Raw genomic sequence first — 17,079 nt, 5'->3', positions numbered from 1 at the left:
TCGACGGTAGGAGTACCAGCATAGCGGCACAGCTCAGCGACCTTCATGTGTGTCCTGGAAGCCCCGTGATGACACGAAGGGCTGACCTGTAGAGCGACTCTAGCTGTTCCGTCTCACGTTTCGGGAGACGGAAGCAGATGGCCCAATAAATAAATCAACAAATGGAGAAACTTTATTTATGTAAGGATGGCGACTCGGCTAAGTGGGGTGGGTGGGGAGGGTGTTGTCATGGAAGTCGAAACAAGTTTACATTCGCAAATCGAAGCCGTTGGCTAGAGCGAACTTCCCACAATGAGGAGTAAACCTGATTGGCTGTTGCTGTGGGTGGGTAAAGCCAGTCCTGCAAACGTGCGACGCTGCTTGGTTTGCAAGAAATGCGCTCTGTGTGCAGCCCCGTGCACGTCAGTGTCGGTCTGTATGCAGTTCCGTGCCTGCGGAAGGGGCATATACGTCCGGTAGCCATGACAAACCGGTGACCAGAAGGATAACAAACCAGTGGCCAAACAATTGCCAGTGAGTTAATGAAAAGCCACCGAGAACATCTACCAGCTGGTATCGGACCAGCTCCTGCTCACCGGGAAAGCAGCTGATGCTAAGGCAGCTCGTGGATTCCCGTGAAGAGGGAACCACTTTTGAAACACCACAAATGTTATCTCAATTGTCGTCTCTCTCTCTCTCTCTCTCTCTCTCTCTCTCTCTCTCTCTCTCTCTCTCTCTCTCTCTCTCTCTCTCTCTCTCTCTCTCTCTCTCTCTCCACTTAAATTTCTTTTCTGGCTGAATCGGGAAACAAAGACAGAGACAAACCACAATATCATGGTTTCACTCTTTTTTTCGCGTCTGGAAGCCGTGCGAAAGCTTTAGTTATCGCTAGCACGGAGCGGCACTGCGTGATTTGCTCGTCGCAGCAGATACGGCTTGGCGTTTTTCGCCGGCTCGCTTTCCGATTGCATTATTGTTTACAGTTCGCGTGCGGAGACGTCGTCAAAAGTGAAATTTCAAGGCGCCTAGCGGCGAGTTGCGCGAAAATGGCGTCCACTTCACGGCGCACTCCGCAAAAGCGGACAGCTGTGAGCCTGTGGCAGGGACCTCGGTAGCTGCCGCTGCTGATTTTTATTACCCAAGCAGCAGTGATGACTCCATGTGTGGGTTCGTCAGGTTTCATTTCTGATGAAGACTTCGACAAATGCTGGGAGTAAGGTTTGTTTTTGACTTCACGCTGTATTTATACACAAAACGTGCTTCCTATCTGACGACTGCGGTTTTACTTCCATAGCGTCTGGACAATGTGCGGCGGGATATTTTGCCAAACGCACCGCGCCGTAATGCGTTATCAGCTTCAAGATAGCCTGGCGCTCATATCAGAGTAGCGCTGCGGAGACACGCGCACCGCTTATCAAGAGCGCTGCACACTAAACTTTTTAGATGCAAAGCATCTCTTAGTCGACCCTCCGTCGTCCTGCGTCCGCACCTCTCCCCTCTCCACAACAGCTGTGATAACGCCGCTCTCTCTCCCCTCCCCCTCTCCACACCACCTGTGCGCTAGCGCGCGCTGCTCCTCCTCTCTCCTCTGCACACCAGCTGTCCAATCACGCGCATGCGCGCTGCTCCTGCGCTCCACTCCCTCTTCTCTGCAAATAAACCCGTCCGCGCTCCGCTCAGTTGCCTGATTCTTCGGTACTGCGTCGTCTGATGACTGCAAATGGACGCCGACGATTCCGTCAGCGAACTGGCTGACACACCTTCAACTAGCGCCAGCCAGCACACTGTCAGAACCGCGAGCACCTCCGAAGACAAGGCTGCACAGAGGAGAGCTCGCGTCGCCGAACGTAAACGGCAACGTCGAGCAGCGGTGTTGCGATCTCCGTGGTAGCGGCTCCTCGGCTAGGACGGGTGGCCGGGCATTCCAAGCGCCGGGGCCTCCACAAGAAGCGGAAGACTCCGAAGAACGGGAGACACAGCCGTTTATTTTCAGTGCAGAGGTAGAATGCGCTCCTATGTACAAAATGGGGTTCGGTTATATAGGCATGAGAGAGGAGAAAACGCGGGAAACACACACTCGGACCACACAAACACATGTCAGCAGGCTCGAAGCTGAACGAGTCGGTCGCGGAGGTCCCCCTCCCCAAAGTGGCTTAGAGAGACGCACGGCCGGCGGCGCCGCATTGCCACTAATAGTTGCCGGGGCCACCCTGGTGTCGTCGCGCGGGAAGAGACGACGCCGACTCAATAGAAAGGTCCGTCGCAGAACACAGATGCGGCCGCGGCCCTCTCCGGATGCTTCGGCACCTTTGAAGACGAAGTCGAAGTGCACTCTCCATTCCCCCCCTCTCAAAGTGGGGTCGCCGTACGCGCACGTGTTCCGCTGTGGCAAAGTCACAACAGCGGATTCCTCGCTTCGAGAACGAGAAGCCGCTTTGAAACGCCAGCGGCGAGTAGCTGATCCAGATGGCGTTCGGCAACGTGACAACGCTTAAACGCCAGCGTCGAGCAGCGGATTCCTCGCTTCGAGAACGAGAAGCCGCAAAACGTTCCCCACTGTACTCGATAAATGAAGAAGACATTTAATACGCTACTACACGTGTCTTTACTCTAACAACCAATCAACACGCTTTTACTCCACGGCTTTGCATTCCCTCAGGGTTCCCACGTAGGAAGATGGTGTAATTTTTTTACACCATTTTCGGCCAAAATGGCCAGCATAAGTAGAAAAAGGGTGTTGGGAGGCCATTACACATTTTTTTAAAATTTTAATGTCCTTATTCGGAGCTCTATACCCTTTTTTGGGGAAAAAGGGTGTTGACTAAACTCAACACCCTTGGTTTTCGTACACACTAAACTTTTGTACACCCTTTTTGGCCGAAAAGGGTGTAAAAATTTTGTCCCATGGCTCACACCCTCAAAAGGTGTTTTGGCAAAAAAGGGTGTACGGATTAAAAAAGGTGTTCGAGCTCAACACCCATAAAGAAAGGGTGTTGAGGATGCTCAACAACCTAAAAAGGGGTGTTGAGCCTCATACCCTTTTTTAAGGTGATGGCAGTGCAGTGACAATGGGAATCGGCGGAGCGCTCAGCATTCAACACAAACAGTCAATACGCACAAGTTACAGTTAGAACACAAATGAATTGAGCAAGGAAACCGACGGGATGCAAGCGGTAGAGGGAGTGCATACTTACTTAGCAGTACATGTGCTGTTCTTGCTTTTATATCCAGCAGAGGAAAGCCCCCCGATCGAGTCGGTGGGCTTGTCGCAAAAAAAAAAGATATTTTAGCGCTAATTTTGAAACTATATATGCATTTTACTATGAGGATATGCAAATCAACACGCGGATTTGCAAAAAAATTTTAATTACGAGGTAGTTTTTGTGTTCCATAACTTATAGAATTTTATTAGATACCAAACAAGTCTTCCCCGCCACCTCAACACCCTTTTCAACACCCTTTTACCCAGAAGGGTGTAAAGCTACAAATTAAAGGGACACTGAAGTGAATTTGTCAAGCTCCCGTTTTTGCTTGCACTGTGTAGACTGGCTCAAATTAACACACTATTCATCGTTTATCCGGTTGACAAATCGGTAATTATTTTACAAAGCGCGAAAGAAGAAAAACTACTATGCGCGGTTTGCGGCGGCCGCACCAACTAAAGGCTGTGACGTCAGGAGGGGGGGGGGGCACCGTGATTGGACGATGCCCAAGGTTAGCAACCAAAAGTTTCGGTTTCGGTTTCGGTTCTGTAAAACAACATGCTTGACATCTGATGGCGTTGTTGGATGGGCATTCTCGATTTCTCATTTATCGCCGTACCGCGCTTCTGCCATGTTGTCGGCTGTCAAATGTCTAAGATAAACCTCCCAGGGCGGCTTGGAATCGTAGAAATCACTAGACGAGGCCTACGCAGTGGATGAACGCCCTCCGCGTCACCGCAGACTCTCAAATGCCATGCGCTTTTCCCGCATATTCGGAGCTTGCCTCACTCATGTCTGTTCGTAAAAAGCTAGTTCGCACCAGGCCAAGGGTGTGCTGATTCAGGCCTGGGTCTACTGCCCGCAAGCAGTCGGTGCTTGTGGCAACAGCACGCCAACGAGAACTCGCTAGTGCGTCATTGTCAGTATGCGCGCGTTCTGCGATCTCGCTCGTGGAGCAGTGAACGTTACGGCCCAAAAATGATTAACTCAGTTCAGAAAAGATCGGCCGCATACGAAAAAATCAACTTACAAAAAAAAAAATACATGTACCCTCGGGATTTGCGACTTTCAAAACTAATTCCAGCGCCTAAGACCGCTAGGCCACGAGCCGGCGCTAGCCGGTTTGGATATATAAGGTTTATAATGTATGACCAGTTTACACTTTTATTTATTTTAAGCATTTTAAGTACTTTATGTGACTATTTGTTGTATATCACTCCTGCAGTAAGTGTCCCCCAAACTTCCACAATATCTCACGTCTAGCAATTGCATTTCTTTGACGGAAAAGCGTTCGCAGATGTGCGGTCGTGCTGCTGACCGCTGTGCTCGTTTACCCAGCGCAAAAAGTGCTTCCTGCTCCCTAGTTTTGCGCTGTACGGTAAAAGTTTCAGGTGATTTTATTTTCTTAGTCCCTATATTGACTTCGCTGACTCTTCTCCCGCCTTCAATTGGCCTTAGATTTTCCTACTAGCGTAAAGTCAGCGAAGCGTCGCATGTGCACTTGTGCAGCGCTTGTGTGGAGCGACCCGGACTCTGAGTTTGACGCAGTGTACAAACTAACAAAGTAAGGAAAGGCACATTCTTTCATTCACAAAGGTGTAGTGGCTTAGTTTCAATTGAGCGAGCGAATAGCGACGACCCGTCGGCGGCCGGCGGACGAAACGCTGGGCCGACTGACTCGATCGGTAGGTCGGCTGGTCGGCGAACCGTGCAGTAGCGCAGCCATTTTCCAGCTCATCTCCTGCTGACGTCACACGAAAACGCCACAGAAAATGGGCGAGTGTAAAGAGAGGAGGACAGCATTTTCGAATTGATTTTTCTACTAAATAAATTCGCGTAAACGCGGCCAGAGTGGTCGAAACAATGCCTACGGACTCCGAACTACAAGTTGCGCTAGTTATCCCGCAATGTTTACAAATCACTTCAGTGTCCCTTTAAGGTGGTCGAAACGAAGAAAAAGGGTGTAGGAAAAGACCGCCAACTAAGAAAAAAGGGTGCAAAGAAAAAGGGTGCAAGAAAAAGGGTGTAAGAAAAGACCGCCAACTAAGAAAAAATGTGAAGAAACCTCCAACATTGGAGGCATTTTGTACCTGTTTACACGGGTGGACACATTTTCTACAAGCGGGGGGTGTTTTGTACCTGATGTTTAAAGCAATATGAATTGGAATAATTTATTGTACCAGTGAAGCTCTTTAAGCTTGAGCTAGTTTCGGTGGCGTTAGCAAAAAAATACAACAGAAAAAGAACTGCGGCACCTGTAAAGGGTGCACCACCGCAGGTAAGGTATTATAACAGTGAAGTCGGCTTTCGAGCTTGTTAGAGTGTGAGCACAAGGGCGTATGCGTATGCGCACCTCTTACTCTACCATTTCAAAGGTAGTCTTTTTTGGATTCTAAAGGGCAAAAAAATTGGCGCAGCTTGCAATAGGGGTGCAAGGCTGGAGAAACAGCATAGCTGGGGGCCGACCTAACTTGTTTCCCCCTTGGATCCCCTGGCAGTTTCGGGGGCGTGAGGGGACACACTGGGACAGCCTTGTAAAATCCGTTTAAACTTGGCCTCATTCCTCAGCGCTTATCCTGGCTTAGCAAGAACATCCCAAAGCCTATACGTAGCAAAACTTAGCAACACCGGAAGAAACTAGGTCGAACCCCAGCTCCGCTGTTATTTTTTTGCAACTGAACACCTATTTCACACCGTTTAAACAACCTACAGAAAGCCAAGCGTGTTGCAGTCGGTAAACACCCTTTTCGCCACACTACTATAGTCTTTTTAATTTTGAAGGTTCAAATTGATATTTCATGGGCCAAAGCTAAACTTGGTGCATGGGACGCACCGTATTTGGAAACGAGCGATCATTGCAGACGAACAATTTTTTTTGATGAACATTTTTTACGAGTAGGCGAGCGTATGAGAGGATGTCTTGTCCTTTACAGTGCAATTATACATAATGCATGCATGGCCTTATTCAATGAACAGCTGAACACCTTTTCTACACCCTTTCAACACCCCAAGAAAAACCAAGGGTGTTGAAGTTGATCAACACCCTTTTTTTTCACACGAAAAGGGTGTGGAGCTTCAAGAAAAGGGCTGTAATGGGTTCCCAACACCCTTTTTCCACTTATGCTACACCGTTTTTGGCTAAAAGGGTGTGAAAAAGTTTAGTGTGTAGGCTTTGCCAGAGTCCTTCAATGCTTTGGCTTTACTAAGTTTTGTTAGGCTTTGCGATGTTCTTACTAGGCTACGCCAGTGATTTCCCTACACCCCCCCTAGTTTTTCTGGACACCCCCCCTTGAATCCCCAAATTTCACTCTTGTCAGTCCTTGTATGGACCTTTTTCAGTATCGATCTGCGCATGCGCGGGCTGCCCGTCTGCTATTCTTGGCAGTAGCCTTGGGCAAAATAAACAAAAGTGCACCCCCCGAGCTTTCTGTTAGCGTTGCACGTATTTATTTCCTTTTTTTCGACAGCTCGTGGCAAGTTCGTATGTGCACACAAAAAAGGCTTTCAAAGGAAAGGGGCAAAGTGGTTTGAGGCTGACCACGCGGCGAGCACATTGCTACCAGCCAGGGAGTAGCGAAAATGAAAAAAAAAAAAAGTAAAGGAAAAGGGGAGCTTCAACGGCCGCAGATTAGTCACGGAAACTTTCGCCTGCTACCGTGACATTCATATGAATGGTACGGGTGACGGGTGGGTGCGGGAGCAACTGCAGGACGAGAACATTTTGTGCACGAGTTCTCCGAAACCCAGATATTTTCGGCGGCGTGCCTTACTTCCATTTTTAATACGCCGAAGTGGAATACCACGCGGGGGACGCAGCAATTCCCCACTCGCTTGAAGTGATTTTGGGAGTGACTCACTCACCCAAAATTACTTCGACTGAGGCCGCCTTTGACTTGAACTAAGTGCAGTAAACACACATATATTTTACTTTCTTCATTGATTCGATGGCGTTCTTTGTTTACAACCGTAATCTTTGCAGAAGCTCTTTCAGCATGTACATTTAAAACGGGCAATTTGGCGAGGCGAAGCGCCACGGAAGCTAATCCTGGCGTTTTAATAAATTGGGAGCGTACAATCGGTGCCTGATTTATAAGTGCTGCATTATTCGTGTACTACCTAAACATTGTTTCAAGAACTCAAATTTCGTCACTGGCCCTGGTAAAAAGTTCGAAAATGTCCTTATACGTTGAAAAATGGCGAGAAATTAAAAAAAAAACGAATACGGACCTTTCATGGTAAAAAATGAATTTATCTAAATTTGTTTTTTTCTTAGATTGAATAGAAAGCACCGCCTCTCAGGTGTATATTATATAGAAAATGAAAAACGTACGTCACGGGGATGAGCGTTTGGTTAACAGACGTCTATTATTTAACTAGTGGGATAAAAAAAACAGCTTTTCTAGTTTTTCTAGCTTTTCTAACTTTTCTAGCTGTGGAACATTTATTTAGTAATTATTATATTGTTGTGACTTTTTGAACGGAATAATCACCTCACGATTAAAAAGTTTTTGCAAGCCTTGTATATGTTCACATTAAAATGCATAATTCCAAAATTAGCGTTAAAATAGCTGGTTTTTGCGACAAGCCCGCCGATTCCATTATAGGACTTCCCTCTACTGGCTATAAAAGCAAGAAGAGATCCCGTTGGTTTTATTGTTCAATTCATTCGGGGTACAAGTGTGACTTGTGCGTGTTGAATGTGTCTGTATGGCACGCTGCGTGCTCAGCTGATCCACATTGTCACACGCAGCTGCACTGCCCGCACCCTTTTTTAGGGTGTTAAGCAAACTTATACCCTTTTGTTGGGGTGTTCACAAGAACAGCCTTTTTCATCCTTACACCGTATTTTAGGCTAAACACCTTTTAAAAGTGTGTGCCATGGGGCAAAACCTTTACACCCTTTTCAGCCAAAAAGGGTGTAAAAGTTTAGTGTGTAGATTTTTTTTTTTCAGCACTGAAGTGATAAGGATTTTGTGTGAGAACACAAACAAGTATGCATGGATGCATATTTTAGAGAGAACGACCTACTTACAAGTGGCTGCGCGGAGTGGCACAGCCGTCAGGGCCGCTAGGTTGGCGGGCCAGCAAAAATCCAGAACTTCGTGTACAGTGTTGATGTATATGTCGAGTCATAGCTTAGGAACGTATAAGATAAGTTTTAGGCTCAGTACAATCACCTATATGTAATGTGTGTATACTTTTTTCCATTTTTTTCTTTTTATTTGACAAATAAACTAAATATTTGTACTTTTCACAAAACTTATGTTATGTGTTTGAAAGAGCAATCTATAAGCTACAATTTCATGCATAGCAATGCTAAATGTGTCCAGTAGCTCAAGAGAAGAAGAAATCTTTTGTGAAGGCACTCAAAATCGGCCATTTTACCGCCACAAGGAGTGTGTTTAGTTGGTAGCATTATATTTAAAATTTTGCTTAAATACTGTGCTTTCGCAGTAGACTTTGCCTAATTTTGTGTGAATACGCCACAGTCTAGTTATACATATGTTTCACCAATTTCGCTGAAATAGCTTGATTTGGCTCGGTACCCGTTCCATTGCATGTACTACTAAACGAAATACAACCCTTATTATATGATTCATATCTCTGTGTTAAACTTTGTGTTGTACATTTTGAGAGTTTGTTCTAGAGGCTTCACGTTCACTGAACCAGTCAACTTTGCTTTGCCCCAACCTATTTCCCACTTTTGGTAAGCTAAAACGGCAAAGAAAATTTTTCTTTCTGAACGACTAGTTACCCTAATGACTAATTGCCTGATATGACAAACTGCCATACGCGACATATCGCCTTGTTACGAGTTGCCCTATTGCGGGGCATCCTCGATTTACTAGTCCTGGACGGCCCACGGGCAGTCCGTGGGCTGCGTTCGGACCGGAATTCCAATAGCAATATATAGGAAAATAGAGCGCCGGATTGCGTCTCGGGTAGTTCTGGGACGGTCCGGGACTGATAATCGAGGCCGTCAAATGTTCCGTCCGTCGAGGGCTAGGCTCAGCAGAATAATGCCGCTAGCGCGCAATCTGCACTCCGTCATAATATGCCGCTAGCACGCAGTCTGCACTTTCTCATTTATGTCCCTGTAAAAGGTAGTTAACAGCAATTGGTGCCACGGAACGCTGTTAGTGGTGGGACTGAAGCAGGGAAGGGGCTACAAACCAGGGTTTTCAGTTCTAAGGGAACACCATGGATCCTTCGTTTGTTTGTTCTGCCGTCTGAGCCCTCCCTCCCTCTTAGTAGCCCAAGAAAGTCGCGCGGTGCAGCTGGTGCAGCCGGTAAAGAGTCAGGCCAACATCTCACAAGGAGCATGCGACCGCACTTACGCCGCGCCAACCACCTCTGCATGCCCTCACACCTATCCAGTTCTCTAGAGAGCCAAGCGCGCGTCCCTCGACGCTTCTGAGTCATTGTTCCTGAAGATGCGCGCTGCCGATCAACAGTACACGACGATTACCTCGAAACGCCTGTTCTCGTTGCCTCGTTTGCTTTCTGTCCGTGAACCTACCGCCGGTGTTACTGAACAGTGATTGATAGGAAAGGGGCGTTTTTTTTTTTTTTTGATGAACTTAGGAGAACATTTCGACGGGCGTTTCTCTTGGTTACGTTCCTGCACCGTCATGTTCGGACACACTTCAACTCATGTTTCAACTCAAGGAACTCGATGCTGACCAAACTTACGAATAAAAACGGCAGAATGTGCGCAAAATTACACGTTTCAATGTAAAAAAAAAAATCCCCCACAAGCCTCACAAATATCAAAGCTACAAAGTTCCTTGCAAACATAGAGAGAAACTCTATGCTTGCAAAATACATTTTAAACCCAGCGCCTCTAGAATGCAGCTTTGACACAAATTGGATTGCAATGGACATGTTGGCTATCATCATTATCACGCCACAAACAAACATGGCAGCTTCCAGCACAGGTGTCGTCTCTTCCAACGACCGTACAAATTCCAATTACGTGATCGTTAACAACATTCCCAAATCGTACCGATCAGCGGATCTGCGCAACTTCTTTTCCGAGTTCATCGAGACATCAGGGTTTGAGTGCTTCCACTTCAGGCACCGGCCCGAAGTGCAACAGAAAGCTGCAGCAGAAACTACGCAGGCACAACGTTCTCAAGGTGACAGCAACACCCGCAAGACGACGACGTGCTGTATCGTGCGTGTCCAAGCAGATCGCGTGGATGAACTTTTGCGAATGTACGACAAGAAGCACTGGATCGGTCGGGACGGACAGACGCTGTCTACCCGATGTTTCGTCAAGAAAGTGCGAGTGCGCAGCAGCGAAGGGCCCCGCACTACAGCTTACCTCACCCGAGGTGAACAGAAGGCGTTTCGAGCCGATGGAGGCGCAGTTTTGACTGAATCGGATCTGAAAACGCTCATCGAGCTTCGCCCGCCTCCTGCTATGCCCAATGGAAACGTAGGAACACCGACAAAAGTTTTCCTCGGCCTCATTCAAGCGTGCAAGTTTCCGCCTTTCCTGATCAAGAAGCTCGGGCTTGTGTTTCCCCGATCGAGGTCCCGTGGCCTTTATGGGAGCGTGCCTTTCGACTACGGGTCCACAGCCAGGTATTCGGAGCGGCGTCTTAATCGTGAGAGCGCCGTTGGTGGCGCATCCGAAGAAGCTCTCGTCCGAACAGCAACGGGCGCTGTCATTTCGAGCGTTCCGCCCGAGAGGTTTCTGAAAAGCAGTGACGCCTCTTCGCCAAGTGTTGAAACGAAAGAAGAATGTGCTGACGCGCACAAGAACGAAGAAGAGAGCGTAAGTAGAGTCAATTCATGAATATTAGCTCGCATACCGGTTTTCTTTGGAATGTTTCATTCCCTGTATGGCCCTACCCTCAGAATCTTTTGCTAGACGTTGTTGAAATGACCCACGTACTATTTTGCATGACATCACCTGGACACTTCAGTTTGTTTTGTGTTTTAAACTTTGGATCCACTGCCTGTTTCCCCGTTATCCTTGTGTATTATGGCTCCACCTGGCCTCAATTAACTTACCTTCTCCCCAGAGGAATTCCTTTCAGACTGCAGCGCGATCCTGCAGACATCCTGTAGATATCCTCTAGATATCCTATGCAGCCCTCACCGTAGATATCTGTACGGGTGTCAAATTCTCATTTAAGCAATCAGGTTTAACCTGATTGTGATAACCGTCCTTTTGAGGAGGTTATATCGAGCAATATTGAGTGTTACCCAAAAACGAGGGATCCTACGTGCATGCTGTCATGCCCATTTGCTGTTCTCAGTGGTGGGAGATTTAAGTGAACTGTTCACATGTACTGTTTGGATCTTCCAGGACGATGAAGAATGCGAAGAGTGGGATCGCCATGAAGCCCTGCACAATGACGTGACATCACAAGAGCGGACGCGGGAGCGGCTGTATGAGGAAGAGCTCGAGGTCCAGTGGGAGAAAGGAGGCTCTGGGCTGGTCTTCTACACCGATGCACAGTTCTGGGACGAACAGGAGGGCGACTTTGACGCCAAGACTTCCGACGACTGGGACGTTGACATGAGCATCTACTACAATCCTGGTATGTGTGCTGCCGCTGTTTCATTGCACAGCCACTTTAAAGAGGCCATCAAGACAAAATGAAGTCTTGTTCAGTTTCAAAGAACCAGCCTTTTGGTAACTCACTCAGCTTCATTCAATCCCCAAAAGACTCTTTTTAAGCTGAAACAGTGCGAGAAATATGTGGCTCTACAGTGATGCAATATGGGCAGGAAGAACGCAAAAGTGTCAGCACTAAAAACGTAATGATCAGTGTGCTAACTAACTGCATGTTAGCATTCAAGTGATACAATCAAACAGAACTAGAGGCCCCACTTAAGTCGCCCAGTTGTGTTTTTGGGTAGTCGCTTTGCTCAGCAGCCACCAGTGGGGCAAACAAAATTGGTGTTGGAGCCATCATGGAAAGTGGCTGGGTAATCGCCGCTGCTTCATCTATTTTCTCTAATATCTAGATTATGTGCTTCAAGTTTGTGGCAAAATCGGTATCATTTTTATAGGGGAAAGTAAGTATTTTTAATAAAACAAACTTGTATGTTGTCTTCATGGCCATGCATACAAAACACATGTTTGGTTCATCCAAAAAGTTGCCTCGTTCGAATCATACTGACGCCATTTTTAACGCACACTTCGTTCAAATAAGCGACATAATGAGAAAAAAAGGGAATGGCCATGCGACCCACTAGCTCATTTCCCCCAACATAACCTGGGATGTCATATGCCCAGCTATGTGATTGGCTGAGGCCGGCAAAAGCAAACGCAAATTAGGCAGGGCTTATAAGCTTGCCGAAGGAGCTGTTAGCGCCGAAATTTAATGCAGATCCATTTTACAGCAGTAAGCAATGAACGTTACGAAAATACACGTAAGCATAGAAGTACTGATGCGCGCTGCTGTTGGTACTGGGTGCACTATGCTTTTTTTAGCTGCACCGCAGTCCTCCGCTTTGGAGTTTTCTTACACGACACTGGCCGATTGGTGTAAGCGACGCTGCCCTACATGACCCTGTTTGTCAAGCATACCGCATGTTTCACGAAATGGTTACTTTCTACCGTAACAAAAACAAGCCAAGAGCAAATACGGTCAAAAACAAAGCAACGGTGGTCAACAGTCTGTGGCGGAGTATGCTTGCACCATTTGGAAAATTTCACGGCAAGCAAGGCTGCAGAGCCAAATAACACAGTGGAAGTTCATTTGAATACGTGCCATTGTGACTTCGTTGCAGACGCCACGAAAACGCATAGTGTGGCGGGAGAATCAAAATTTTCACCTAAATTGATTAATTTCTCAGTGAATGCGACATCATTTGGGGGCAAGTGCTGGCGGCACTATAAAACACGAAATCTTTTGAGTAAAAGAAACTTGTATTTTGTCTGCATGGCCTCTTTAAGGGTCTTGGTGAAGGCGTTATGGAAAAGCTTGCAAAATTTTTAGAAAATCTTTTTTTTATATTTACTGACTGTGTTCTTGAAGAGAAAAATAACTAGATGTTGTTTGGGGTCTTCATGGTACTCCAGTACAAGTTCTCAGTTTCATGCGAGTTATGAATGAGCTTTTGCAACACAAGTGACACGTTTCAGAAGCAAACCTCTTCAACAATTTTTTAGCCTGAAGTTTTCTGAGAAGTGAGGTCAAAGTTTTCTCTTCCAGCTCTAACTGCTGTGACTGCTTTGGCTCTTGGAAACTCACAAAAATGTTAAAGAACTCGTTTAGGTTGTCCAGTTACTTTTAAACTCATCCAACCTAAGTAATTTCCTTGTTCTTGATAGATATAAAGCTTTATTTTGGTGATTTAGCTTAATGTAGTTTCTCTATTTGTGAAGCCTTGTACTTACGCGGTATCCAATGAAAACCTAGGCTGAGCATTCAGTTGTCTGCTTAGAACTAAGTTTTGCTCTAGGGAATTCATGTAATACTTAATTTTATAGCCTACAAAATGTGCATGCCATCTCATAACATATTTGCTTGACAACAACTCAACCGCCTGCAAGTTTTCAAATTCGCAGAAAGAATAGAGAGCGACATCCGAGGAATCGGTGGGGGTTCTACTGGCCAGCTACTTTGGGTTGCGGTAGTGTGGTTAGATTTGTAAGTGAATTCCTATGTTTGGTCAATATGTGGCGGAGATGAGGTTCAACCTCAATTTGAATGATTACGTACATATCCTAATTTATAGTCTACGAAATGGACTTGTCGCATCATGTTCCTAAGCACTTGCGATGAAAGACTTGTTGACTTGACTTGGCTTGACTTGATCCGACTTGTTCCTCCATACCCCTGAGGCAGCGGTACCTTAGTTTGTCTTGGTGTAGTGAGCTTTAGTCTCATAGCAAAATAAGCTGACTAATAGCCCAACTTTCAGACAGTAGGGGAGGTTACTTGAAGTGTATACGCAAGTTGTTTGCTTTACGCTTCGAACTATATCGTTGCGCTGCGGTATAATTTTTCTTTTTCCAGAACTTGGTCATTTCTGCATCACAAAAGCTCGTTGTAATACCTCGTTCAACTTCCTTCCAGAATCTGGGGACAAGGATGCGAGGGACTACGTGTCCATGCTGCACTTCAAGAAGCTGAGGGAGTCTGGTGAAGACATGGATGATGAAAACAGGCTTGCTTCATTCGAAAAGCACACAAAGGTGAGGGAATTTCATTTCTTCTCATCGCCGTGACTGCGCTGCTCCCAGTAAGGGTCAGGTCGTCTATGCATTTGCTTTGCTGTTCACACATGCTTTGTCGGTGGTTGTTCAGTGCGCTTCTCAGCAGTTGGCAATGCCTTTTTAAAAGCAAAAGCTCTCTGGGCACGCAGTGTGTGCAACAAAACCGGGCTTCTATTGCATCCAAACGGTTTTTTGGAAATCGCAAAAAAGGAACACTTCTAGATAAGACAGTACACGCATCGATCATGAAGGAGGAGTACAACAGTATACATTCATCTCATAAACCACGTATTGGTATACATTTAGATTGTTCGTAGATGCATTTATTTGGTGTGAAAAATTGTCGCATGGATTTGTTCTTCGTTTGCGATTTGAGTATTTGAAGGTTTGACGATCAATTGGGCGCGCGTTTAGTAAAGGTTTCTAGGCACTTTTGGTGCAGTTTTGGTGAGAAAGCTTGCACGCTTCTCTCGACTTTCTTTAAGAAGGGATGGTGAAGATTTTTGTGTTTATTGGTGTACATGTATTTTTATTTTATGCAGCTGTGGTCTCCCATGTCTATGCATTCTCGCTCTTCATGCCTGTTCTTGTGAACTAAAAATGGTGTTCCCAGGTTTTTGGCATACAGTCTTCGCTGCAGGCTTATGGCACTTCTCTTGCATTGGCTTTGAAGGAACAACAGTTGTCATCTTTGAACCTGCAACGAATGTCAAAACCTCAGAGGTGCCCGTCAGTGATAGCTTGGTGAGATGTGCCACTGTGCCAGAGTGGTGTACCTGACATGTTCAACCATCCGTGGTGAATCGGTAGCCAAGGCTGATCACACGGTCGCACGTTAAATTTTGGCCACGGCCTTTTCAGGCAGAAATGAAAAACGAAAACACCCACGTGCCGAGATTTCGGCACTCGCTGAAGGTCCCTGTGTGGTGGCATAAATTAATCTGTAGCCCTCCATTATGGCGCCCCTCACAGTTCAGGTGCAGCTTTGGTGTGTAAAACCCTAGAAATAAAAAAAGAGATATCTTGAGGGCTTGGTATAATCTTTTGCTGAATTGTGGTGCATTTCGTTCCCTGCGTTTGCCCCCGTGTGACTAGGGATTTGGAAGCCGCATCCTGAAACAGCATGGATGGAGTGAAGGCGAAGGCGTCGGCCGCAGCAAGGAAGGCATCGCCAGCCCAATCGACGAAGCTGGACAGCACCCCCGGGACAGATCAGGATTTGGGTAAGCTCAGAGACCACGCAATCTTTTCTTTGTCTTCACGGTCATCATAAACGGGGTTGTGCTCAGCGAGCATATTGCAGACAGGCCCCATTTATCCACTCAAGCCTTTCCTCCTTCTTAACTTGTCATGCTTGTTTCTTGCAGTAGTGGTGTCTGTAGAATGTTTAGTAGAGGTGCACAAGTGAAGCAACTGCAGAGTAAAAAAATAGAGAATGTTTAATGAGCTTCGTGTTGTACTGGTGCCGACCATCTTTAGGCCACCATTGGAAAGTGAGATGAAGTCTCGTGCAAGTTTTTACCTGAAAGGAATATACTTCGCTCGCGGCTTATACTGTGTGTACACAGTGTACAGCCTCCCAAATTTTTAATGATATAACGGGAGCGACGACCGACCGGCATGTCAGCGCCTTATCACGGTGTTCACCGGCGAAATAGGCGAGTACGCGCACGCGCATAGGGCCATCTGCTGTATGAATGTCGTCTGCTACGCTGTTCCCTTCAGAGTGGTACACCCCCTGCCACTGCATCTGAGTGACTTTGTGTCCCACGCTGCTTAGCTACCTTTGGCGGTAGCGAAGCGGCCTTGCAAGATAAGAAAAACAGGGAGTGTGTTGATTGATTGATTGATTGTGGGGTTTAACGCGCCGACGCAACGCAGGCGATGAAGCGCCGTAGTGGAGGGCTCCGGATTAATTTTGACCACCTGGGGATCTTTATCGTGCGCCGAAATCTCGTACACACGGGCGTTTTTGCTTTTCGCCTCCATCAGAAAAGCGGCCGCCGCGGCCGGGAATCGAACCCGCGACCTCGTGCAGGGAGTGTGTTGCCCTGAGGGGAGCAGCGGAGCAGACAACACTCGCACAACAAGGAGTTCTATGCGCGTGCACGTACCCTCGCCTATTTTACCGGTGAACACCGTGATAAGGCACTGACATGCCGATTGGTCGTTGCTCCCGCTATATTATTAAAAATTTTGGAGGCTGTACACAGTGCGACTATGTGGGTTCGTGTGGGTGCTCTGTTACAAAGTGTGCGGCTTCATGTGGGTGCTCTGTTCCAGTTTTCGGGGCGAGAAGCTGGCCCGGACCTTTGTCAAGAAGAAACGCAAGCGCACTCGGGGAGAGGCCTTCATCTCAACCGTCTACGACCGACCCCAGGAGACAGACCCGCCGGATCCATTGCTACGGTCACACGACACGACTTACCTGCACTTCCGGAAGTCATTCGTCAAGGAGAAAGATCCCCAGTGATTGGCTTGGCAGTGGTAGAGTGTTGTTTGTACATAGTGTAAATAAACCATCACTTCTTGTCAGATTTGTGCTGCTGTTTGTTGATTTAAAACAACCTCCAGTTTGCTGACTAGGCCATTGCGATCAAGTACTTTAACTTGACAATGGGGATGTAGTCGTTAGTTTTAACCCCTTAAGTGCTTTGGACGAGCAGAGCTCGTCCTGCCCAAACTGTCACCAAACTGCTTTGGACGAGCAGA

The 17,079-nt window shown here is 46.9% G+C and overlaps 1 protein-coding gene across 1 annotated transcript; it reads left to right on the top strand.

Annotated features, from left to right (window-relative positions):
- Positions 1-10,064: 10,064 nt before the first annotated feature.
- LOC144145781 (G patch domain-containing protein 3-like) lies at positions 10,065-16,904 on the top strand. The gene is made up of 5 exons (XM_077677507.1): positions 10,065-10,965; positions 11,503-11,737; positions 14,228-14,346; positions 15,463-15,590; positions 16,651-16,904. Exons 1-5 carry the CDS (start codon positions 10,066-10,068, stop codon positions 16,838-16,840), a joined length of 1,572 nt encoding a protein of 523 aa, XP_077533633.1. The 5' UTR covers position 10,065; the 3' UTR covers positions 16,841-16,904.
- The last annotated feature ends 175 nt before the right edge of the window (positions 16,905-17,079 follow it).

Source organism: Haemaphysalis longicornis, unplaced genomic scaffold (assembly GCF_048455015.1).
Source record: "Haemaphysalis longicornis isolate Haplotype H1 unplaced genomic scaffold, Haemaphysalis longicornis Haplotype H1 scaffold_7, whole genome shotgun sequence".
Taxonomy (NCBI): Eukaryota; Metazoa; Arthropoda; class Arachnida; order Ixodida; family Ixodidae; genus Haemaphysalis; species Haemaphysalis longicornis.
Note: the sequence above shows the minus strand (reverse complement) of the source record. Positions and strands in the feature narration are given on the sequence as shown.

Coding starts and splice junctions, on each gene's coding strand:
- LOC144145781 (XM_077677507.1), top strand. CDS start 10,066: ATGTTGGCTATCATCATTATCACGCCACAAACAAACATGGCAGCTTCC. Junction 11,738..14,227: donor GAGCATCTACTACAATCCTG/GTATGTGTGCTG, acceptor ACTTCCTTCCAG/AATCTGGGGACAAGGATGCG. Junction 14,347..15,462: donor CATTCGAAAAGCACACAAAG/GTGAGGGAATTT, acceptor CCGTGTGACTAG/GGATTTGGAAGCCGCATCCT.